At 40.0% G+C, this 21547-nt stretch overlaps 1 protein-coding gene across 1 annotated transcript in view; it reads left to right on the top strand.

Moving 5' to 3' along the window:
• FBN1 (fibrillin 1) overlaps positions 1 to 21547 on the top strand; it is a 225167-nt gene that overhangs the window by 83436 nt on the left and 120184 nt on the right. The window contains exon 7 of the mRNA XM_045812176.2: positions 18955 to 19152. Coding sequence (XP_045668132.1) covers positions 18955 to 19152 — 198 coding nt within the window. The remainder of the gene's footprint in view (positions 1 to 18954; positions 19153 to 21547) is intronic.

Raw genomic sequence — 21547 nt, 5'->3', positions numbered from 1 at the left:
TGAATGAATGGAGATTTTGGTTCCACATGCTAATTAATCTTTCTGCCTTCCACACTGCCTCTTTGCCCCAAATGCGGGTCCTCTCTATTGTAGTTTTGTAGTGCGCACTCAACTCCCTCTTAGTCTTGGGCTTGGGAACCTCAAGCCCTTCCTTCCTAAGGTGAAAACTATCTACTTGGGACACTTCCAGCTATTTCACATGCAATAGTTTACCTCAACCTTCCTCAACAACGCTGTAAGGGACTGTTATTACCTCCACTTGACATATGTAGGAATTGAGGCTCTTTGAGGTTATACAACAGCACAGTGTTGGTAATGGGTGGGATCGGAATTCAGATCAGGCTCTCCTGTTTCCACAGCCTGAGCTCAACCACTATCTTTTCTATGAGAAGTACCTGCCATTGATATACGAAGTACCCAGCATTTTGTGCAAGAGATCTCTGGGAACCCCTCTTGTGAAGGTCTCAAAGAAAATGATTTCTAGCTGCATTTCAGATGCTTGGAATTTATGCTTTGCCAAGCACTTTTCCACTTAATTTTAAATCCATGGGTATTTCAAGGGGAATTTAACCCATATGTTTCTGTTTCCCTTGTACTTAACTCATCAAAGAGGATTGTTTTGTAAACCTTAGCCTCTTCTTATGAGCACTATTGAGCTCATATTTGGCTGGCATTGGCTGGATTTTGAATCTGCCATGGTTGAAGCTTGATGTTAAATCCTTCTTTCCAACCACTATTTCATGGTGGTTTCACCCTGCGAATGGTTAGAAATTGAAGGTGAATTATAAAGACTCTTCCACAACTGCACCAAGATTCCACTGATATAAAAAGAGAGTCACTAACGTTTGAAGTTTGTTGAGCTCACCTAAAACCTCACCACGTTAAGCTGTTGAATTTTGCATGAATATGTTCTATGAGGGTAAAAAATTAAATTCATAGATGTTGCATTTTCTCCTGAAATGATGTAGAGCAAAATTGTCTTTGAGAGATAAGATATTTGAGAAGCTTAGGTGTATTACTGCCTTGGAAAAGCCTCTTAGCTTAGACTCTCCTATTTGGAAATATTTGAGATATACAGCTAGTGCAGAGTTTCTTTCAGAGACCACCATTAGGCAAAAGCCTGTTTATTATCTTAGCATGTAGATTAGTTGGGTACATTCAGTTCTGATATCCTGCTGAGTTGGAGAATTAATTAACTTCACATAAGCTCATCTAAGGAATGTGTATAATTGTTGGTAGTTGTGCATGACCCAAAGGGAAGCAAGAAAAATTTTTGTACCTGGTTAAAAGTTCAGTTCGACAGACGTATATATTGAGTGTCTTCCGTCCCTGGCATTTGGGGATAGAGGTTGAGCGGTCAGAGGCAAACGGGGGACTGTCCCTTCTCCTAGGGAATTTACCATTCAATAGGCTATGACCTGTTTGCTTCTGTCTGTACCATGGGCCAAATGGTGTGAGTGCTAAATAGACAGTGTAAAGGCACTGCACCATAGAAGATGTTGTTCATTTTGACTGATGAAGTTGGACAGGCTCCCTCCAAGATGAAGTGTTTAAGTTTGGGCTTGAAGGATGAGGTCTTTGAAGGGGGAAAGACATTCTGGGATGAGATAACCAGACATGTTCTTGGACAATATAGACAATGCCAAATAGTTTTCCCAGATTTCTGCCCTGTGTGTAGATGTGGGGTGGGGTGAGTCTGGGGAGGTGGATCAGAGCTCTAGAAACTCAAGCTGGGCTAATGGGGATTGTGCACGTTTCTCATTAATGAGCACCTAGGATTAGCATGACAGCCTTTAACTGGGCACAGATTTTCAGTGCTGGGAGCCTTTAGTCGTAGATCAAGGAGAGAACATGAGAAAGTGGTAAGGAAAGGAACAAGACAGTGAAGAAACAATATGTGAAATTTACATAAAATTAACGTAAATACCATGTATAAATGAAATTAGCATAGCACATTAAGTATGGCCATATGTTTGAATAGTGCACAAATGAGGGTCGATTCTTTCTGAGGGAGGAGAAACCAATCAAATGATGCATGTTATGTGAAAAGATCTCTTCTATTCATGGTATCATTGTCATAGAACTATTAGACTCAAGATTAAATATTTTATGTATTTTTTCTCCTATTATTCTTACAAACACCCTATTATTATCCCTATGTATAATTAAGAAAACTTAAGATCAGAGAGTAAATAATTTGCCGATGGCCACATAGGTATATAAGATACAGCCATCTCAGTTTGCAGATAGTTACAAAGGTAATAGAAGAATATACACCACTTAGCATAAGCACTAGAACAATGCTAATACCTATTTGGACTTTCCCATCCCAACTCCTGGAGCTAATTACCTCTGTTGTAAATTTTAACACATGTATTTTTCAACTGACAGCAAAGTTGCTTTTGTGTTTTCATGGTTTAGGGTGGATATATTTTCAAAAACAAAATTGGAATAATTTGCATTTCATGCAAACACTCCAACACTGCCCTGAGGGTTTACATATAGCTCCAGATTTAGGAGTAGAAGAAGTAGGATCACTGACGCTAATACAAACATTGCTCAAATCTTGAGGGTTGGGATTTAATCCTGATATACAGAAAGACAGAAAAATGGGACCGAAGAGGAGGTGTGAATACGAGGGCCTGAACTAAGGTTTGAGAAGTCTGAGTTCTAATTCCATCTGCTGTTAATTTGATTTGTGACATTGAGAAGATGACTTCACCTCTCTGAGTTTTAGTTGACCCTTGTAAGTTGTATGATCTCTTTGAGGAAGGCAGAGTAGTATGGGGAAAACACAGATTTTAGAATGAGGAACACCAAAATCAGAATTTTCATTCTGCCACTTAGCCTGTGTATGGCCTTGGGCAAGTGTCTTAACTTTACTTTGAGCCTCAGTTTCCTCTTCTGTAAAATGGGGGGGAGGAGAGTCTCCCTCGGAAATGCTGTGAGAGTTAGGTGAGCCAGCATGTGAAAGTAGCCAGCACAATGCTCTATCACTGTGTGCTTTCTTTCCTTCGTCTATAAGCTTCTTTCCAGTTCTAAAATGAGAGATTCCAATGCTCATCTTATACATAAACTTTCGAAGCACAACCAGCTCATAATTATGGAATTTCCTGTATTAAGGGGCTAAGCACTTCTCTCAAATCAGACTTGTCATCAGAAAACTTTCCAAGGTCTGAATGAATCTTTTCTTTTCACATTAACAACAACATCTGGGATTTAAAACAAACAAATAAAAAACCAGCTCCTCTCACACAAGCGTTAGGGGCAGGGAATGGAAAGAAAAGTGTGATAAAGTTCATTTACCACCCTTTTCCTTCCCCTTCTTTGAGCCAAAACAGATTAGAAGGCTAAGACTTTGTTTTTATTGGTCGTAGAGACCATCTGTGTCTGCAGAGGGGATCAGCACTGCTACCCTTTGTAAAGATTGAATAATTCCTCACGTTGATGCAAATGCGGTAATACCGTCCAGTGCCCTTGCAGTCTCTCCCTACCCACGGGCCTCCCTGGCATTTACATCGTCCTTTGCTTTTCAGTACATTCTTATTGACACATAGTTTGAAATTGCCACTGTTTGGCGATAGCTCCAGAATTCCATTAGTTCCAGATGTCCACTGTGTTTGTGTATATTTTTATGATTGTTATGGTAACAAATCAAATACATATAACAATTGGGAACCTGGGGGGGAGGGGAGAGTGGTCTTTATTTTCAGTGAAGGGCAGTATGTGGGACATACCACATTAAAAAATAGCTCCACTGTTTTCGAAAATAGAGAAACAAAGGTATTGGTGACCCTATTTTAAAAAATGGAATGTACTTCACAAATGAGAACTGGCAGTCATGTCGATGCATGTGACTATTTCTATGTTAGTTCATTTAAAAATGTGTATGCATTAAGAGCAGAGTGTTAAGGCCAGTTAGCAGAGGCTAGTCACGTCCCAACATTAGACACCTTATCCAGTTGCCAGGAAGGAAAATTAAGTTGATTTTTAGAAGATGAGTTCATGAAGGAATAATATCTGGAATTCTCCTTTGAATTTGGGTGAAATTTATTTGTTTGTTTATGTTTTTCCTTTTAAAGTTTTTATTATGTTATGTTCGTCACCATACAGTATATCCTTAGGTTTTAATGTAATGTTCCATGATTCATTATTTGCATATAACACCCAGTGCACCATGCAATATGTGCCCTCCTTAATACCCATCACCGGCCTATCCCAATGCCCCACCCCCCTCCCCTCTGAAGCCCTCAGTTTGTTTCCCAGAGTCCATAGTCTCTCGTGGTTCAATTTATTTATGCACTTGATTTGCTTTGCTCGATCTTTTTGCTCTTGATTTTAAAAATACATGCTACATAAAAATTTCAGAAATGCAATATCTTACTCTTGGATCATTCACTGACATATATATCAAATGATAACAAAATCCATGTATTTGGTGTTTCAGTTAGGAATGAGTTTGGATAAAGTAACAGAAACCCCACCACGGGAGCTTGAACAAGTAGGGATTAATTTTTCTTATGTTACAAATGAATTTGGAGATATCAAAAATGTCATCAAGGGCCGACCATTGGCTCTTCTTTCTTAATGCTTTACCATCCTTAGTGCATGGGTTTTTGTCCTTATGACTGCAGGTTGGCTGATGGACTTCCAGGCATCACATCTTTCTAGAAGGACAAAAGAATAAAGGACAAGGGGGTAATCCAGGTGACTGTGTCTCATTTTATCAGAAAATGAAAAGCTTTCCTTGACTCTCCATCTTGTAGGCCTCCACTCGCATCTTATTGACAGACCTGGGCACATGTCTACTACTGACTGGAAGGTAGCTAAGGACAAAGGGACTGTAGAGAGGGGTGAGGCAGCTGTCCACCTGTGCCTTTCACCTTGCTCAGAGCAAGAATCCAGGCTTGACTTGATCTTCATGGTAGCCTTTACTCTTACTCTATTGTGCAAATCCCAACTATTATTCACAAGAGGAGGCCAAGCCAGAGAATAGAGCTGATTCAGAGCAAATCTGTCGGCCCTGCAGAACAGACACATGTCCTGTGGTCTATGGGTCAGTGGCATCATCTGTTTTAAAGAATATCAGAATATCTCAGTAATCTGTTACCATGGTATTTGTGGGAGTAAGGGGAAAAAATGGGGAAAAAATAGGAACTCTGGTAGGTATTTTATATACATGCTTTCATGTACTACTCATTCTGCCTGCCTGGGAAGGCAACCCCAGGGGGGCAGAAGAAACTGACTCAAGGGTAACTGCTCACTGCCACACTGGTCATCGTAGTTTTAGGATTCGAGTCAGATGGGATAGATTCAGGGACTCACAAGTAGTTACTTATGGCTTGGCCAAAGGGAATGAATAGTGCGCAAGATTATGGGTTTAGACTAACTTGGGAGATACGTAATTTTTCATATTCATTCATTCATAAATTCTTGAGAACTTATTATGGACCCACAAACTAGTCTAAGCCCTAGGGATACAAAGTTTAATGAGATAAAATATTTATCTTTAAGGGTCACAGTCTGATGAAAAATAATCATATAAATCAGTGATTCTGATGGAGCTTAATTAGTACAACAGAGGAAGGAAGAGGGGAGTGGTCAGGGTAAGACTTCCCGAGGAGGGATTTGCTGGCAAAATAGGGGGAGGAAGAGCAATCAAGCAGAAGGGACATGAGTTGAGGAGCTACAGTCCCCTTGGTGTCACTAGGCAGGGACTGCACCGAGGGGAATGGCAAGAGATGAAGCTCATAGGAACCATTCCACGGAGTGCCCTAGGTTCTAACCCAGTGAAGTTCACTATTATGTGGTTAGGGGAAATGGGGATCCATGGCAAAGCAGAGACGGTTGGGTTATAGAGGAGGGGCAGATTCAGAAGCTGTCAGGGTGGTAAATTTTACGGGCTTTGCAGGGCTGTCTGAGTGTGGGGTGAGAGGACTTGTATAACACCTCCTCCTAGGTTTGTGGACTAGGTGATCTGAGCCATGGCGATGCCCTTCACCAAAATAAGAAGGATGGGAGGGGCAAGTCTGGTGGAAAAATGAGCTTCTATCAGACACATCTTTCTACTCACACTGCCTTTCTTGGGGGATGAAAGTGACCTTCTCTCCCTAACCTGGCTGCTGTGTCCTGGCTCAGGCCAGCAGAGAGGCCACCAGGGCATCTGAATGGTTCACCGCTTGGCCACTTAAAGTCCATCAGACAGCTGGAGCGTCTGCCCAAGATGCACAGTAGATTAGTTGCTAAACTGAGGCTGAAAAGCAGGCCTCTTGACTGTTTAAGCCGCCTGACTTTCAATCCTACCCCTAGGGTGTATTCTGCTTAAATAGGCAAGGTAAAAGCCTTAGTAAATGCCTGCTGGCATTTGGGGAAAATCGGCTAGAACTTTGTGTGTCACTAAGAATTAGCTACTGACTTATATATGGCTGCGGTAACTTGTCTGCAAGTTTATTTGTTCTTATATGGCCCCTCTCGAGTTACAGTCGAGGTTTGAGGGTAGCTGCTAAAGGGCTGTGTTTGTTTGGGCGTGTGTTCCTACTGGGAAGGGTTTTATATTTTCACTTCTCTTTGAGAATGACAAGTTACGTATTTTATAAAACTCTTTCTGGCTAATCTGGACAAGTTACCTAAATAGTCCCACAGTCTTATTCATTACTTATTAAATGGTGCAGAGGTTTAAGCCTTTTTGGAGCCACAAATGCTTTTAAGAATCTGATGAAAACTGTGGACTCTCTTCCTCCAAAAAGGTATAAATGCACACCGTATATGGGTCAGATCCAATGGGTTGCAAGTAACGAAACTAGTTGAAGCAGAAAGGGAGATTTGTTCCCAGGATGTCCCAGGAACTCGAGGGCAGCAGCGCACCAGAGCTTAATTGAGGCTCTCTCGACCTCTCCCTGAGGCTACATGGTCTCTCTCCTTGCTCCTCTCCTCAGACGTAGTCCTTCCTCCACACAAATGACCTGCTCTGTACTTCTTCAAATACCTACTGGCCTAGAACCCTGGAGGTAACATCACCTGAGGGTCCTGCCCCCTGCAGGGGGGAAGACCAGTACTTCCCAATCCCAGTTCCAGTCCCAGTTCTTGAAGAGAAGATGTGGTTGCCCCACTTGGATCAGGCACTTAGAGACTAGGGCCACTTTACCGTGTCCAGCTGTCAGACACATGACTTACGTGCAATGTTAACTGCGATCGTCAAGTTAAGAATTACGGACCAGAGAAATTGGAATGCTGATAACCCCGAGGCACTCCCTTTTAGCCATAAAACTACCGCAGAAAATGGAACATGCATTTGAGTAGAGGATGTTTGCATGAGCGTAAGACCTGAGAACACTTGCCCCGTGCAGGAGTTGTGGGTTTTGAATATCAGTAGTTAAGTCCCAGGATGGTGAATGTGATGTAGATTGAATTATAACACTCTTCAAGGTCATCGATATTATATTCCTAACTTTTACCCTTAAAGGTTTGGAAATTCAATTTTAATTATTGTTAACATGCTTCGTAAATATCCAAGGGAATACAATATAGACCTGTTCATACTTCCAGAGAGCCAAAATCTGGCTCAAGTTGTTTTTTCTTCCACAGTCGGAGAAAATTGTGGTGTTCGGCTTGCCTCTTGGGGCATGTTAAACCACTTTTAATGCTGTCTCTTATTATTTTCTGACCATATGCACTTTCCACACATATCTAACTAGCTGCCTCCGATGAAACCCAACGTCTGGCCAAGTTGATGTAAATCTTTAGTAAGTGGTAAGAGAGAACAGAGTGACACAGTGCCCCTTTAGTGTTCAGACAGTACACGATTTAATAGTTGTAGACCTCATAGTTTCAGGAGCAACTTGAGATTTTCTTTCCAGTTCTAGAGAATGGAAATTTCCGAGCTGTCTTCCCACTGGCTGCGTGAGGTAGAACTTAGACACAACTGGATTGACCTGTTTGCCTGTATAGCATAGTGTTCCTCCTTAGCTCTTCGGATTACTTACCTGGGGTGTCTGGAACATAATTTTTACTTCCAAAGAGCATGTTGCATGCTGTGCAATTGCTATTTGATGCTTTAAAATCGTTGTCACCTACGAAACATACGTGTCCCAGAACATCCAAACATGTATGTTACCAGTGAAGCTGCCAAGAGGCCAGAAGCTACCATGATTGTCCAGTTGGTAACATGTTCTCAGTCCATGTGGTAGATCTTAAAAATGGATGACTGTGAAATAACAGCAAAAGTGCAGTTCTAAGGTTCTAATACTTTTAGTCTGTGGTTTCTCAGAAAATCAGTGTTCTGCCATGTTTTGATATCTGAGCATGCACAGATTTTTGTCAGGAATCTTCTTTTGTTGATTAATTAAACCAACCTGACTGGGTTTGGAACTGTGGCCTCTCCCATTCCCTCAGCTTCCATGCCTGTCTTCAGCACAGTTCACTCACGTGTTCTGAGTAATGCTCATACTTTCTTCCAACTTGTCTTTCTTCAGTTGAGTTTAGCGCCAGACCCGAGCTGGAAATAGTCTCAGGAAGTTTTCATTCATCAGATATTTTCTTCCAAAGAAAAATTCTGAGACTAGGAAGGTCACCTTGAGAACTACTTGATAATATAGTGTCATAGTTCAGTGATTGTGTGTGTGTGTGTGTGTGTGAGAGAGAGAGAGAGAGAGAGAAAGAGTCAGAGACAAAGAGAGAGACAAGGGTGGAGGGGATGAGCAACCTGTGTAATCAGTACCCATAAACAAATGCATATTTGGTAAAAAGCCAGTTCTAGAAATAATACTTCTCAACCAATGTATCTAAACTATCTCATAGTCATATATCTGTCTTGATGGTACAGAAAGTCCATATTTATATGAGGTATTTCTCAGTTGTGGTTAAATAGCTGAACTTTTGTCCTCGCCTTAAGTTTTTCACCAGATCTCTAAGAATTGATAATATCATTGGAGTGTGGTATGTATCAATTTCCTGTAGAACGAACTTAGGGCTGGCAGCAAGCTGCTAGTGGTCTTGGATTCCCTTGCCCTGTCATTTCGTAGAAGCAGCAGTGAAGTTCCTCTGGAGGAAATCCCACCCACATGCCAGGATTCCGTCACATATTGTTGGTCTGAGCCATGTGTACTTAACACTCGGATTTCTGTGAGAATTGGCCAAACGTGTTTGAAGGAAGAATTTCAACCATATAGTTTATACATAAATATGTGAATATGATATGACTACATGCTTCTCAAAAAGAGGAAGGGAAGGGCAAGAAATTAAGTGAAAAAGCTGAAATGCACAGACCAAGATTCAATTTCATTATACATAGGTTTTATAGCATCAAGATGTGCAGATAATATTGTTTTATGCAGGGCCAGCCTCATCCATTCAAATCACCTGTACTATACATGGTACTTTGTAAAAGTGTGAAGACCTTTCATACTGGTTATTGATAGTTCGAGCCTAATCTTCTGTCAGATTCCCCATTCTGGTGAGTCGCTGGCCACTTATCCAGATACTGGAGCCAGAAACCCAAAGTCATCCTTGTCTTTTCAGTTTTCCACACCCTTCACATGCAAACCATCTTTAAGTGCTGTTGGTTCTTCCCTGCCCCCCCCCCAGGGATACCCCTCACCTGCTGGCTGCTCTCCACTTCTGTGCCACCACCTTTGTCTAGCCACCACCATCTTTCCTCAGATCCTTCAGTAGCCTCCTTGCAAGCCTTCCCATTTCCACTCTTGAACCCTCTACGCAGTACACGTTAAAAATAACACGTTGCGTTTTCAGTGGCTTCCTCTTGAGCTTTGAGCCAAATCCAAACTCTTTACCATGGCCTGGAGTGTGCTGTGTAATCCAGTCCCTGCCCAATGTTCCAGCCCCATGGTATGCCCCTTTCCCCTTGCTCTCTGAGCTCTACTCATAGTGGCCTTCTCTCATTACTGGAGAAGCCAGGCCCTCTCCCAGATCAGAGCCACTGCTCTTGCTGTGTCTTAAACCTTGGAAGCACTTACTCTCACTTTGCACAGCTGACTTGCTCTCATCCTTTAGGCCTCTGTATAAATAACCGCCTTCTCCAAGAAGTCTTCCACGGTGGGTATCCCCAATTATTCTCTATCCTGGCAGCGTGCTTACTTCATTTGTAGACTAAATCACAGCCTCAAATCTAAAATGATTTTAAATGTATTCACCTGTAGGAGGGCACGTATTGCATGGTGCACTGGGTGTTATATGCAAGTAATGAATCATGGAACTTTACATCAAAAACTAGGGATGTACTGTATGGTGACTAACATAACATAATAAAAAATATTATTAAATAAAAAAAATGTATTCACCTGTTTGCTGACTGCTTCCCCTGCCAGATGGTAAGTTCCATGTGGTCAGGGACTGTTTCTTATGCTGCTTACTGATACAGCACAGTAGCTTGATAAATATTTGTTGAATGAAGTAATTCTTGATTACATTTTACAACTGTAAAGTTTATTCATTGAACCTGATCACTGAAGTCAAAATGTCCGATTTTATTTTATGCAGTAGGATTTTTTAGTTGTAGTAAAATATACATAACACACGATTTATCATTTTAGCCATCTTTAGATGTGTAGTTCAGTGGCACTAAGTGCGTTCATATAGTGTGCAACCATCACCACCATCCGTCTCCAGAACTTTCCACCTTCTTGAACTGAAACTGTACCCATTAAACAATAACTCCCCTCTCCTCCCTTTCCTCAGCCCCTGGCAACCACCATTCTACTTTCTGTCTCTATAAGTTTGGCTAGTCTAGCTATCTTATATTAGTGGAATCTTCATTGGAATAACACCAGTTAATTTTTATTGCCCCTTTACAAGTATAGGCCTTTGTTCTCTGTATGTGAAAATCTCATTTATAATAACGATTTTCCAGTTTTAACAATAAACATTCCATTGGAATCCTTCAGGAACTTAATTCCTTTTGGATAGAATTTGTATTTTAGAAATTAAGCAATATGACAAGGCACTTTTAAGATACATGAGTTGATCTAAGAATATGTTGGCCCTGGAAAGTTTTATGTTTAATATCATTGATCGCAGGGCCCTTTACTCTTATGTTATTAGTCTTGCTTTTGGAATGTAGGGAATGTTTTATACTTGGTGGCTAGGAAGAAAATATAAAAGAACAAATAAGTCAAATTGTTATATAATACTATTGTTTTTGTCTTGCTGTTCAGTAGTTGATGCTCTGTGGTGAAACTGCAGTTTGGTTTTACACGGCATTCATGCGAGCCATTTTCAACGTGCATAAATCAGTGCCAGCTGGTTCTTTAACATGCAATTTGCAGACCATGAAAAATGAAGACCCTGTATAATTTTATTATCTTGATGGTAAATATGTCACCCAACCCAGAATTTGACTTCTATACACTCACCACCCATTTTTTTTTTCTAGTAAAGGTACTTTGGAGATAATGTTGGGGGAAAGTGAAAATCAGTCATGACTTTTAGGATGTACAGTGAAGGAACAAATAGTGTCAGGTCAACGATTATTCAGACATGAGATATTCTCTTCTCTGGACAAGATTGCTTACTGTTTTCTTCATCATGGAACAGAATAAAATGTGATCACAGTATTTTGTGGTTGAGTTGCTGCTGCACATTATCGGATTCCACAGAACTATGGGCTGCATTTGGTCAACTACTTAGTCTGCATGTTAGAATTAAAAGGTGTACATCACCTTGTTTCTGTAGTTTTGAATGATATTTATATTAAAATTTATAATAGTAATACTTTCATAAATTAAAGAAGGTAAAAGTCAGCAAAATGTTAATAGAAAGAATTTTGTGCTTATTCTTGTGCCCTGTTTCCAAAATGTTTTTTTTTTAATTAGTTAGCAGTGAAGCTGTGTCTCAGATACAGTTACTAAAAGGTAAACATTTTGCATAACGTAATTTAGTAAATTTTGCCAAAAGGTCATATTCTTTAAATAACATTGTGGAGGCCATATTCACACTCATATCTTACGTGTAGTATTTTGTAAAAATGTATGGATTGGAAAGTATATTTGAAATTTATTGTGTCATTTAAGAAAAACAATACGTAGCTTGGATGAGATGGAAGAGACAATATCGCATAGTAAAAGTAGTCCAGGAAGGAATTCTCACCCCCTTAGAACTTTTATTATTAAACATTTCAAACTTACATTTAAGTTGAAATAATAATGTAAAGTGTACCCAGATTCCTTCCACCTACATTAAATATTTGTTCACATTTTTCCACTTTTATACACATAATTCTCTATGTGCTTATTTGTATATGTGTATATATATAATATATATTATTAATATTATGTGCCATATATTAAATATTAGTGTATAATATATATAAATGCAGTTACATATTCATAGCATATAGGTATATATTTTTATATATTTGTTGTCTGTTTGTTTTGTTGAATCATTTGAAAATTAATTTGTATATATCACGACACTTTACCTCATAGATACCAAAATACCATGGCCATATCTAAGAGAACAATTCCACAATATTATGTAATATACAGCCCACATAAAATTTCCCTGGTGTGTCTCTTTTTGAAACAGAATCCAACTAAGGTTTGGTTATTCTGTCTTTAAATAATCACTCTACCATTTTGGGGGGGTCTTTTATTTTTGGAAAAGTTCAGGGCAGTTGCCTTTGAAAATCACACATTCCGGGTTTTCTGAGTGTTTTCTTGTGGTGTCATTTGTCTTGTTCTTCTACCCCATATGTTCTCTCTGCTACAGGTTAGGTCTGGAAGCTTCATTTGATTAAGGTTTGACTATTTTTGGCATAAACTTCATGGAGGATGTTTAGTACTTTATATTTAATCAAATCGGGAGTCATAGAGGTATTTCAAGGTGGCCTGTGATAGTGCAATTCTTGAGGAAATTAAATGTTAACTTTTGGTGTTACTGATGCTAAGTTTGATCAATGTGTTTGGAACCTGGGTGGATAATCTCTCTGGCATTTCTCTCAGGTACCACATCTAGCACCGGGCAGGGCAGTTGGAAGTGGGAGTTCATGGTAGTGGAGTGATGTCATGTATATAGATGTGCTTTGTAACACTGGGAGGGGAGAGCTTAGAATCATGATTTCAGTTGACTATTAAGACAGTGAAGGTGATTAGCCTTCTTAAAATTTAATTTGTTGTTTGGTTTAGTGAGCTTGTGGTTCCAGGGGGTGGGAGTGGGGGAGGGAGGAGAAGGGCTGAGGGAGGACGGGGTGAGACCAAGGCATTAGTATTTTGCAAAACTTCCCCAGGTGATTTGGTTATGTCCTAAGGTTAAGAGTAATTGGAGTTAGAAGAAATGGCAGCGGTTATGAGACTAATTATGATCATAGAACTTCTTTGCTTTGATTTTCCTCAGACTGAAAGTTCTCTGAACTCTTTCCTCAGGAGGTTGTATTGAAATTCCGCATGTTAGGAGTCTAATGTGTCCCAGGCCAACCTACCTGAAAGGAAGAAGCATGCTGTGACCCTGTCATGGATAAACTGATATCTCATTCTTTTGTTTGTAATTTTTATGAAAAGAAGGATTTAAAATAATTGGAGCCTACTGCCCCAAATTATATCCTTGTGCCTTCCCTGCAGTTTGTGGTTTAGTGACTGGGCAGGAGTGACAAGAATTCATTGTACCACAGAATAGTCTTTCTCTGTGCATGATGCTTTTGCTTCAGGGTGAAGTCTGATTACAAATGAAAGTGAAGTATTCTCAACATTTGCAGCAACATGGATGGGACTGGAGGAGATAATGCTAAGCGAAAGAAGTCAAGCAGAGAAACACAATTATCATATGGTTTCACTCATCTATGGAACATAAGAAGTAGGAAGATCGGTAGGAGAAGAAAGGGAAGAAGAAAGGGGGGGGTAAACAGAAGGGGGAATGAACCATGAGAGACTATGGACTCTGGGAAACAAACTGAGGGCTTCAGAGGGGAGGGGGGTGGGGGAATGGGATAAGCCGGTGGTAGTAAGGAGGGCACGAATTGCATGGTGCACTGGGTGTTATACGCAAGTAATGAACCATGGAACTTTACATCAAAAACTAGGGGTGGACTGTATGGTGACTAACATAATAAAAAATTTTTATAAAAAAAAAAAAAAGGAAAAGTGAAGTAACACTGTGGGTCACAGCATTCTGAGCTGCAGATCTGGAAAGGGGCCGAGGATCCGGAACTACATGTACACGTTGGTTAGATCCCAAGTCTTGAGTCTAAATCTGTGGGGACTGTGGAACAGTCCTGGAGCCTCACCACTCAGAATGGGGACATGTAGATGGAGAATTTCTCATGAACAAGCCACACTAAAGTAAGCCAGTTAAAAACAATTAAAATTGCATTTTAATTTGGGAAGGGCTTGGCCTCTTGTCCTAGTTCATGGCGGTCTTATAAGGGAATGATTGTGGAGCAATTTGCAAACAGAAAGTATTTTTAATATTGTATTTTAGTTGTATTAGGAGTAACGATTTACGTTGAGGGAAGGAGTCAGACATTACCCAAGCACTGAATTAAGCACCTTCCCGGTCTCGTGCTGGGACTATCTGAAAAAAAGAGTATGTAAATTTAGCCTGGTATCACATAAGTGCTATGGGAATAATTGTAAATAATTGGATTATCAGTAAGGAATTGGGAGTGTGGGCAGATTTTTTCCTGTGGTTAAAATCTTGGACAAAAACCAGCATAACTTTGGCAATCTGATGAAGCACAGGACAAAAGGCACATGCTGCCAAATCAGAATGACCTTTGAAAACCACGTTAATAGAGCATTTACCTTCCAAGGGATTTTTAGATCCAATTCGGTTTCATCCAGATTTTGCCTCTCCCTCCGCACTCAGCAATTTTTATTGAAAATGCGGCCCTACAAATACATTTTATGTCCACTTACTAATCTGCACTGCCAATGGTTTGGTTCTTTGTCCATAGTGATACGTATTTAGTGTGGAAATGGGTTAAGTCTATAGATTCTGTTACACATACTCCAACTATTTGCAAAATATCCAGTGTATTTAATAAAGACGGGTCCCTATGTCCTCTAGAGATGCCTAATGAAAATTGTCAGAATTAACGGTTGCCATTTCTATTCCATGTGTTTCATATTGAAATGAGGGTAGGAAGTTGCTGACCCTGGAAGAGTCTAAGGATTATTTTCTTTTTACGAGGTCTTCCAATGAGGAATTCATGTCTGAAGTCATGAGGCAGTGTCAGACAGGACTGAATCAGATTGTCTTAGTATTTTGCAGTATGCCTTGATTTTGCTGGTGTCACTCTCAAAACACGTGTTTGCACCTACCCTGAATCTTTGCGATTCATATACAAGACCTTTCCGTAAGGTACCTTGACAAAATGAGCAGCAAAACCAAATCCAAGCAGTGTCGAAGAGAGGATTATAAATTCAAATTCACGTTCCATTATGTTTTTTTAAAGATAGAAAATGACACACCAACATGAATCTATTTGATTTAAGTATTTGCAGTAATTAAGAAGAGAAACAAACCTAAATTTCTTTCTTTGTTTACCTAACATAGAAGCTTTTATTTATTTTTCAAATAGAAGATTATGTTGCTGTGATCTTTCTAGTCTCAGAAGTAAAATAAATCTTTTTTTTTTTTAAGATTTTATTTATTTATTCGACAGAGATAGAGACAGCCAGCGAGAGAGTGAACACAAGCAGGGGGAGTGGGAGAGAAAGAAGCAGGCTCATAGCGGAGGAGCCTGATGTGGGGCTCGATCCCAGAACGCCGGGATCACACCCTGAGCCGAAGGCAGACGCTTAACCGCTGTGCCACCCAGGCACCCCAGAAGTAAAATACATCTTGGTGGCTGTTATATAAGACCAAACGTTTTTCATCCTCAAGGAGTTCATCAGTAATGTATGGTGAATGTTGTATGTAATAATGAAGAATCGGAAGCAATTTAAATGACACACAGTAAGGAAATTATTGAATAAATTATGTTATAACTCGATGGAAAATTATCCATCATGTACATCAATTAATGTAGCAATTAAAATCATATTTTGGATTAGTAGTTACATGGGAAAATGCTTTTGGCAATGTTAAGATTCAAAATTATAGATTTAATATAGTTCCTATTTTGTGATAAAGAAAAAGACACATGTAGGGGCGCCTGGGTGGCGCAGTCATTAAGCGTCTGCCTTCGGCTCAGGGCGTGATCCCAGCGTTCTGGGATCGAGCCCCACGTCGGGCTCCTCCACTGGGAGCCTGCTTCTTTCTCTCCCACTCCCCCTGCTTGTGTTCCCTCTCTCGCTGGCTGTCTCTGTCAGATAAATAAATAAAATCATTAAAAAAAAAAAAAGAAAAAGACACACGTAAAATTAGGTTAAGATAATATAACCAATATGTATCAAAGATTTCTTTAGGTGCAATTACATGTGATTTTTATTTTCTTATGTTGCTTCCTTTTCCTTATTATTTGAAATAATTATTTTCAAATCACAAAAATATATTTAATAAAGTATTAAAATAGAAAGAAAATGCCATATGTTAGGGAAGTATTTATTAAATGCCTATGGGTAATATTTGGAAGAATTGAGCCAAATAATGAACAATTGCAGCCTTTGACTTTGTCCATGCGTTTACTGCGTTTAAGAGCACTTCTGCTGCGAACTGTCATGGTGCTGTCATTTTTCTTTGACAGAATGAAATGAGGGTGGAGATCTTATTCAAGAACATTTAATTTTTATGTTCTTGTTTGAATTCAATACTATGGAAGAAGATAGCAGATTTTGAATAGATCTGGTATACTGTGAAAAATATAAATATTGAAACATACCTAAATTTGGCAATATAAAACTAAAAAATAGTAGGGTAAAAAAATGCATGAACAAAGTAAAAAGACAATAAACTGAGGAAGGGACAGGAGATGAGGCTGGAAAGGTGGGTGGGGCCAGAGCATTAGAGACTTGAGGGGAACAAAGGTAAAAGGTTAGTCTTTTGGAATGGTAACACTGGTGGTGTTTACGTACAATCTAAACAATTTTTCGGACTTTTTGTGTATCCTGAACTAGTATTTACTTAATAGTTTTCTTTAAATTGAATTAAACTTTTTTTTTTATTCATCCTCATTACATAGCAAACATAATTGTGAAATCACAAGTCTGTTATGGTTATACTTTTTAATAATACAAATTAGAATTAATAAATGACAATTAAAACCAGATGATCTAAAGCCATCTCGCGTCCCATCAGCGATACACATAGCACACTTTGACAAGCACTTGCGTGGAGAGGGAGATGTGGAGGTGTGGGGACTCGACGTTTAAGCCATCCTGTCCATCTCTCAAGTGCTACCATAATTTGGGCCTAGTCCTTTTGCTGAACTTGACTGGGTGACGTTTTGTTTTAGGAACTCCTCAGAAGGCTCATCTTTCCACATGGACATTAGGACAGCGTGGGCCTTAGGGTGGTGCCGTTGAGCACAGGTGGCTCATTCCAGCAAGATAGAAGGAAGAGTGAGGAAGAACGTTTAGTGATAGGGAGCTGCTGGGGTCATAACTGCACCAGAGAAAGCAGGAGAGAATACACAGAACAGAGCATGCCTGCAGGTTGGATACAGCTATTGCCCAAATGTGGTCATGCTCCATCCTGGTCGCCCTTGCTGGTCCTGTAAACGAAGAGTTGTCCTTGGTAAACTGCATATCTATGTCTCCTGAGCTACTTTGAGAAAGAAAGAAGAAAGGAAAGAAAGTGAAAAATGAAAACCTAACCCAGAGGTTTCATCAGCATACACAGTGATTCTCATAAACCGTAGAATTCAGTAGTGAAAGGAACTTACTGGAGTTATTCAGTTATTATTTATTTACTCCATCCCTGGACTCACAGTAAACTATCTATGCACTTCTGAAAATGACATGGGGAAGCATGCAGTTTTGGGTAGTGGGTAGAAGCCCCTGGGTCTTGCCACAGCCCAGCCTTCCTTATACATCAAGGTCACTGTAGAACAGAAAGGGATATTATGGTCTCAGTGTCTCTCATAGAGAGACGGAGGATAGCCTGACTTTGGTCCTCTGTGCTCAGTACATGTTAATCTTTCTTGTTTTTTGGCTGCTGAATCCAGATTGACTTTCTCCCTTTAGCAAAACAAAACAAAACAGAACAAAAACGGAGGCAGATTTTTGTATCCAGTGAGAGTACTTGGAAATTCTCCTGTGGTCTTCGCTTAGCCCCGTCTGCTTGAAGATGGACTTTTGCCCAAGGGTTACAGTGATTTCAGACCCATGTCCTTACTCTTTTTCTTAAATACCTAATGTCTTTGCATGGGTAGATATTTTAAAATGCTCGCTTATTTGTTTGCTTGCTTGTTTTTTGTAATTGAAATAAGATGGACCCAATCCAAAAGAAATGAGTAATCCATTTCTTTTGTTCAAGGAACTCCCAGGAAGAAGGTGCCATGACTTGCCTCCTCGCAAACTTTGAAATTTTTTGCTTTGTCCAGCCTGAATAATGATAGACTGTAAGCTCCGTGAGGGCAGAGATTTGATCTATTTTAATCATTTAAACATCTACATCAATTGATGTATTGAATCCAATATATATTGAATTCAATGAATCCAATGATGGATTGAATTCAATCCACTTCTATGTATAACATACAGCACAGGGGCAGATTCCTAGTAGCCACTGATCCTTTTTTTGGTGAATGAATGTATATGAATATCATAACGTTATGTATGTAGAGGACATCACAGTTGTAAAGTGTTTTCCATTATCTCATTTGATCCTTACAACGGTGTCTTTACAGTGGGTAGGAACTGGTGTTTTTATCCCCGTGTCCTAGGGGAGGAGCATGGAGCGGTAGCATGGTCTGCCCAAGGCTTCCCACAGAATCACTAATGTGCGGTTCCATCCCTGAAGACTGTTTCCCAATTGGGAGTCAAGCAAGATGCGGCACAGCTGTTCCTCTGCGTGATGGTTCCTGCTTTTCCGGACCTTCATGAAATTCTCCTTCTTTCTTTTCAGATTACAGGACAGGCCCTTGTTTTACTGTGGTCAGCAACCAGATGTGCCAGGGACAGCTCAGCGGGATCGTCTGCACTAAAACACTCTGCTGTGCCACAGTCGGCAGAGCCTGGGGCCACCCCTGCGAGATGTGCCCCGCCCAGCCCCACCCCTGTCGCCGAGGCTTCATTCCAAATATCCGTACAGGAGCCTGTCAAGGTAAGTCTCTGGCCGATGGAGTTATTAATGGATTCATCTTATTTGCTCTGGAGAGCCATTCTCCAGTGAAGTTGGAAAGAATGGAAAAGCGGTGTCAGAGACATAACTTCACGATTTCGCTGACGGCATGATATCCAACTTAGGCATTAGGAGCGTGGCTCAGGAGAGAGCAGCTGGTCTCCCTGGAGTTTTCCTTGCCAGCAGTCCCCCTCCGACCCCAGCGGTGTTTCTAGGGGGTGGTATGGTTCTGTTTGCAGCAATGCTATGCATCGTAGCAGTGCTGTGTGTAAACACTAAGCAAAATTTGTGAACTAGGTAGTTTGTTTTTCTCAATGTTTTCCCTTCGTTTGATATTGTTGGAGTTCCTCTGTCTCATAGGTTGTACTTAGTTGACCTCAAGAAAATTGTTCCTCTCTCCATTTTACATGCTACATTATGCTTTTTTTTTTTTTACAAGTCAGAAATAAATTAAGATTTGTTTCACAGTTTTAAATATCCCCAGATGTCGCCTGCTCGCTTCTTCTCCTGCCTCCCATAGAAGCCCTTACTCTGTTTTTTGGCTTTCACTCCTGTTCTTCCAGCTGTACAAATTCTTTTATTGTCTGGATGTCTGGCAGGAAACAGGAGGAAGTGAACGGAGGCAGTTCACCACTAAACTGATGGGATTGAAAACTCCCAGGCTGTATCTGTTTCCTTTAGACATCTTCAGGGCTTTTTTAGCAAGTTGCAATATTTTCAGAAAATTCAGGGTATGCTTTTCTGAGGCAAACAGATGCTAGTTTGGTTTTGTTCTATATGTTAATTCTAAGGCTAATATGCAGTAAAACAGAATTTGAGCTTAATCCCACAGGTCTGTGGGTCTCCATTAAATTACACTTCCACAAATTCCACTTGTGATAAACACTGTTGGTCCTGGCTCCCGACTTCTATGTATAACATACAGCTCCTTTATGTGCCCTTCAACTTGTCCTTCTGAATGTCAGGAGCAGCAAGAAGTCACTTTGAAACAAAGGAATTACAGAGGAGTCTAGTGTGATTTTATGAAATAAAAAGTAAGTTTAGTTCTCCCTTTCTTGGGTATCTTCTTTATTTTTTCTCATCCTTAGGCAGTCCCAGGGAGTTTTGGAAGAAATTCTTGTTCTTGGTGTTCTGAAATAGCTACTGCCCATGAACTTACCAACAGAGACCAGAAAGCCAGATGTGGTGTCCATGAGTCCTTGTCAAAGGCTGAGGCACGAAGAGAATTGGGGTTCAGAGAATGAAGAGGGAAAGGGAAGAGCAACTGCTCTGTGACTTTGCTATGCATTTTATACAATCTAGGCTTTATCAGCATTTTCTTTCTGTCCCTTCCTGACTCTGCTATTAGACATCTGAGGGGGGGGGGATAAAAAGATTTCTATCAGAAATTTTGTGAAACCCATGAAATCAAAATGGCAGTCATGTTGCCACTTTGAGAATGAAATTCCTCATGTTTGGTTGTGTTTTTTTCCGAGTGATTCTGCTATCGGCTTGGGGCTGTGTCTCTTTGCTGGTGTTTTCAGGCCTTGGGCCAGAAGTGAGGGGCTGGGGGCAAATGGGTTCATAAAAGAGCTTATTCTGTCTTCAGTCTTGGAAGGTATGGCCAGCAGAGAAGTGCCTTCATATATTTCCTCTCGGCCAAAAATTATGACCAACAAGACTATCAAGTTTTGCTTATATGTACCATCAATTTCAAATAGCATTTTAATAACTTATTCAGCGTATCAAGAGAATGGAAACTTCTGGTCTAAGACAAAATTGAGATCAGCTATAAAACATAATCTAATTATACTTCACATATAGTGATTCATTTGTGGGCCAGGATATTCCATTTAAGACAGCGACACTTTTATAGCAAAATAAATTGTTGCTCCTTTAGTAGCTTTTCCTTCCTGCCGACTTTCCGCAAGAACACAGGTTATTGGAGATCTAAAAATTGGTGATTGCTCTCTTGCTTCATACAATGAAGAGTAAAACAAGACAATACACTAAGTTTCCAGATTTCGAAAAGAATATCCAAAGTGAGAGAAAGAAAAGTTAGACTGCCACTCTGGGGGTTCCTTTACTAAAGTAGATTTTTGTGTGTTATATATGAAGAGATGGAAAGAATGTACATGTATTTTTTTTTACAATCTAACTGAACATAATGAGCCTGGAATGATTAATTTTATTCCTAGGAGATTCATATTTGGGACTACATGTGGGACCACAGTTATTAGGTGCCAGGGATACAGCAGTGAACAAGACAGACAAAGAAACTGCTCTCTGAAATTTGCATTGAAGACCATGAATTTATGAAACAAAACAAACAAGCATTTAACAGGTCGGCTGGTGATTCATTCTGTGGAAAAAATGTAGTGTAGTGAATGACGGGGGG

The sequence above is a fragment of the Ursus americanus genome, chromosome 36, assembly GCF_024610735.1.
Source record: "Ursus americanus isolate L20-20 chromosome 36, mUrsAme1.1.p, whole genome shotgun sequence".
NCBI lineage: Eukaryota > Metazoa > Chordata > Mammalia > Carnivora > Ursidae > Ursus > Ursus americanus.
The sequence above is the reverse complement of the archived record's forward strand: the minus strand, read 5'-3'. Positions and strand labels throughout refer to the sequence as shown.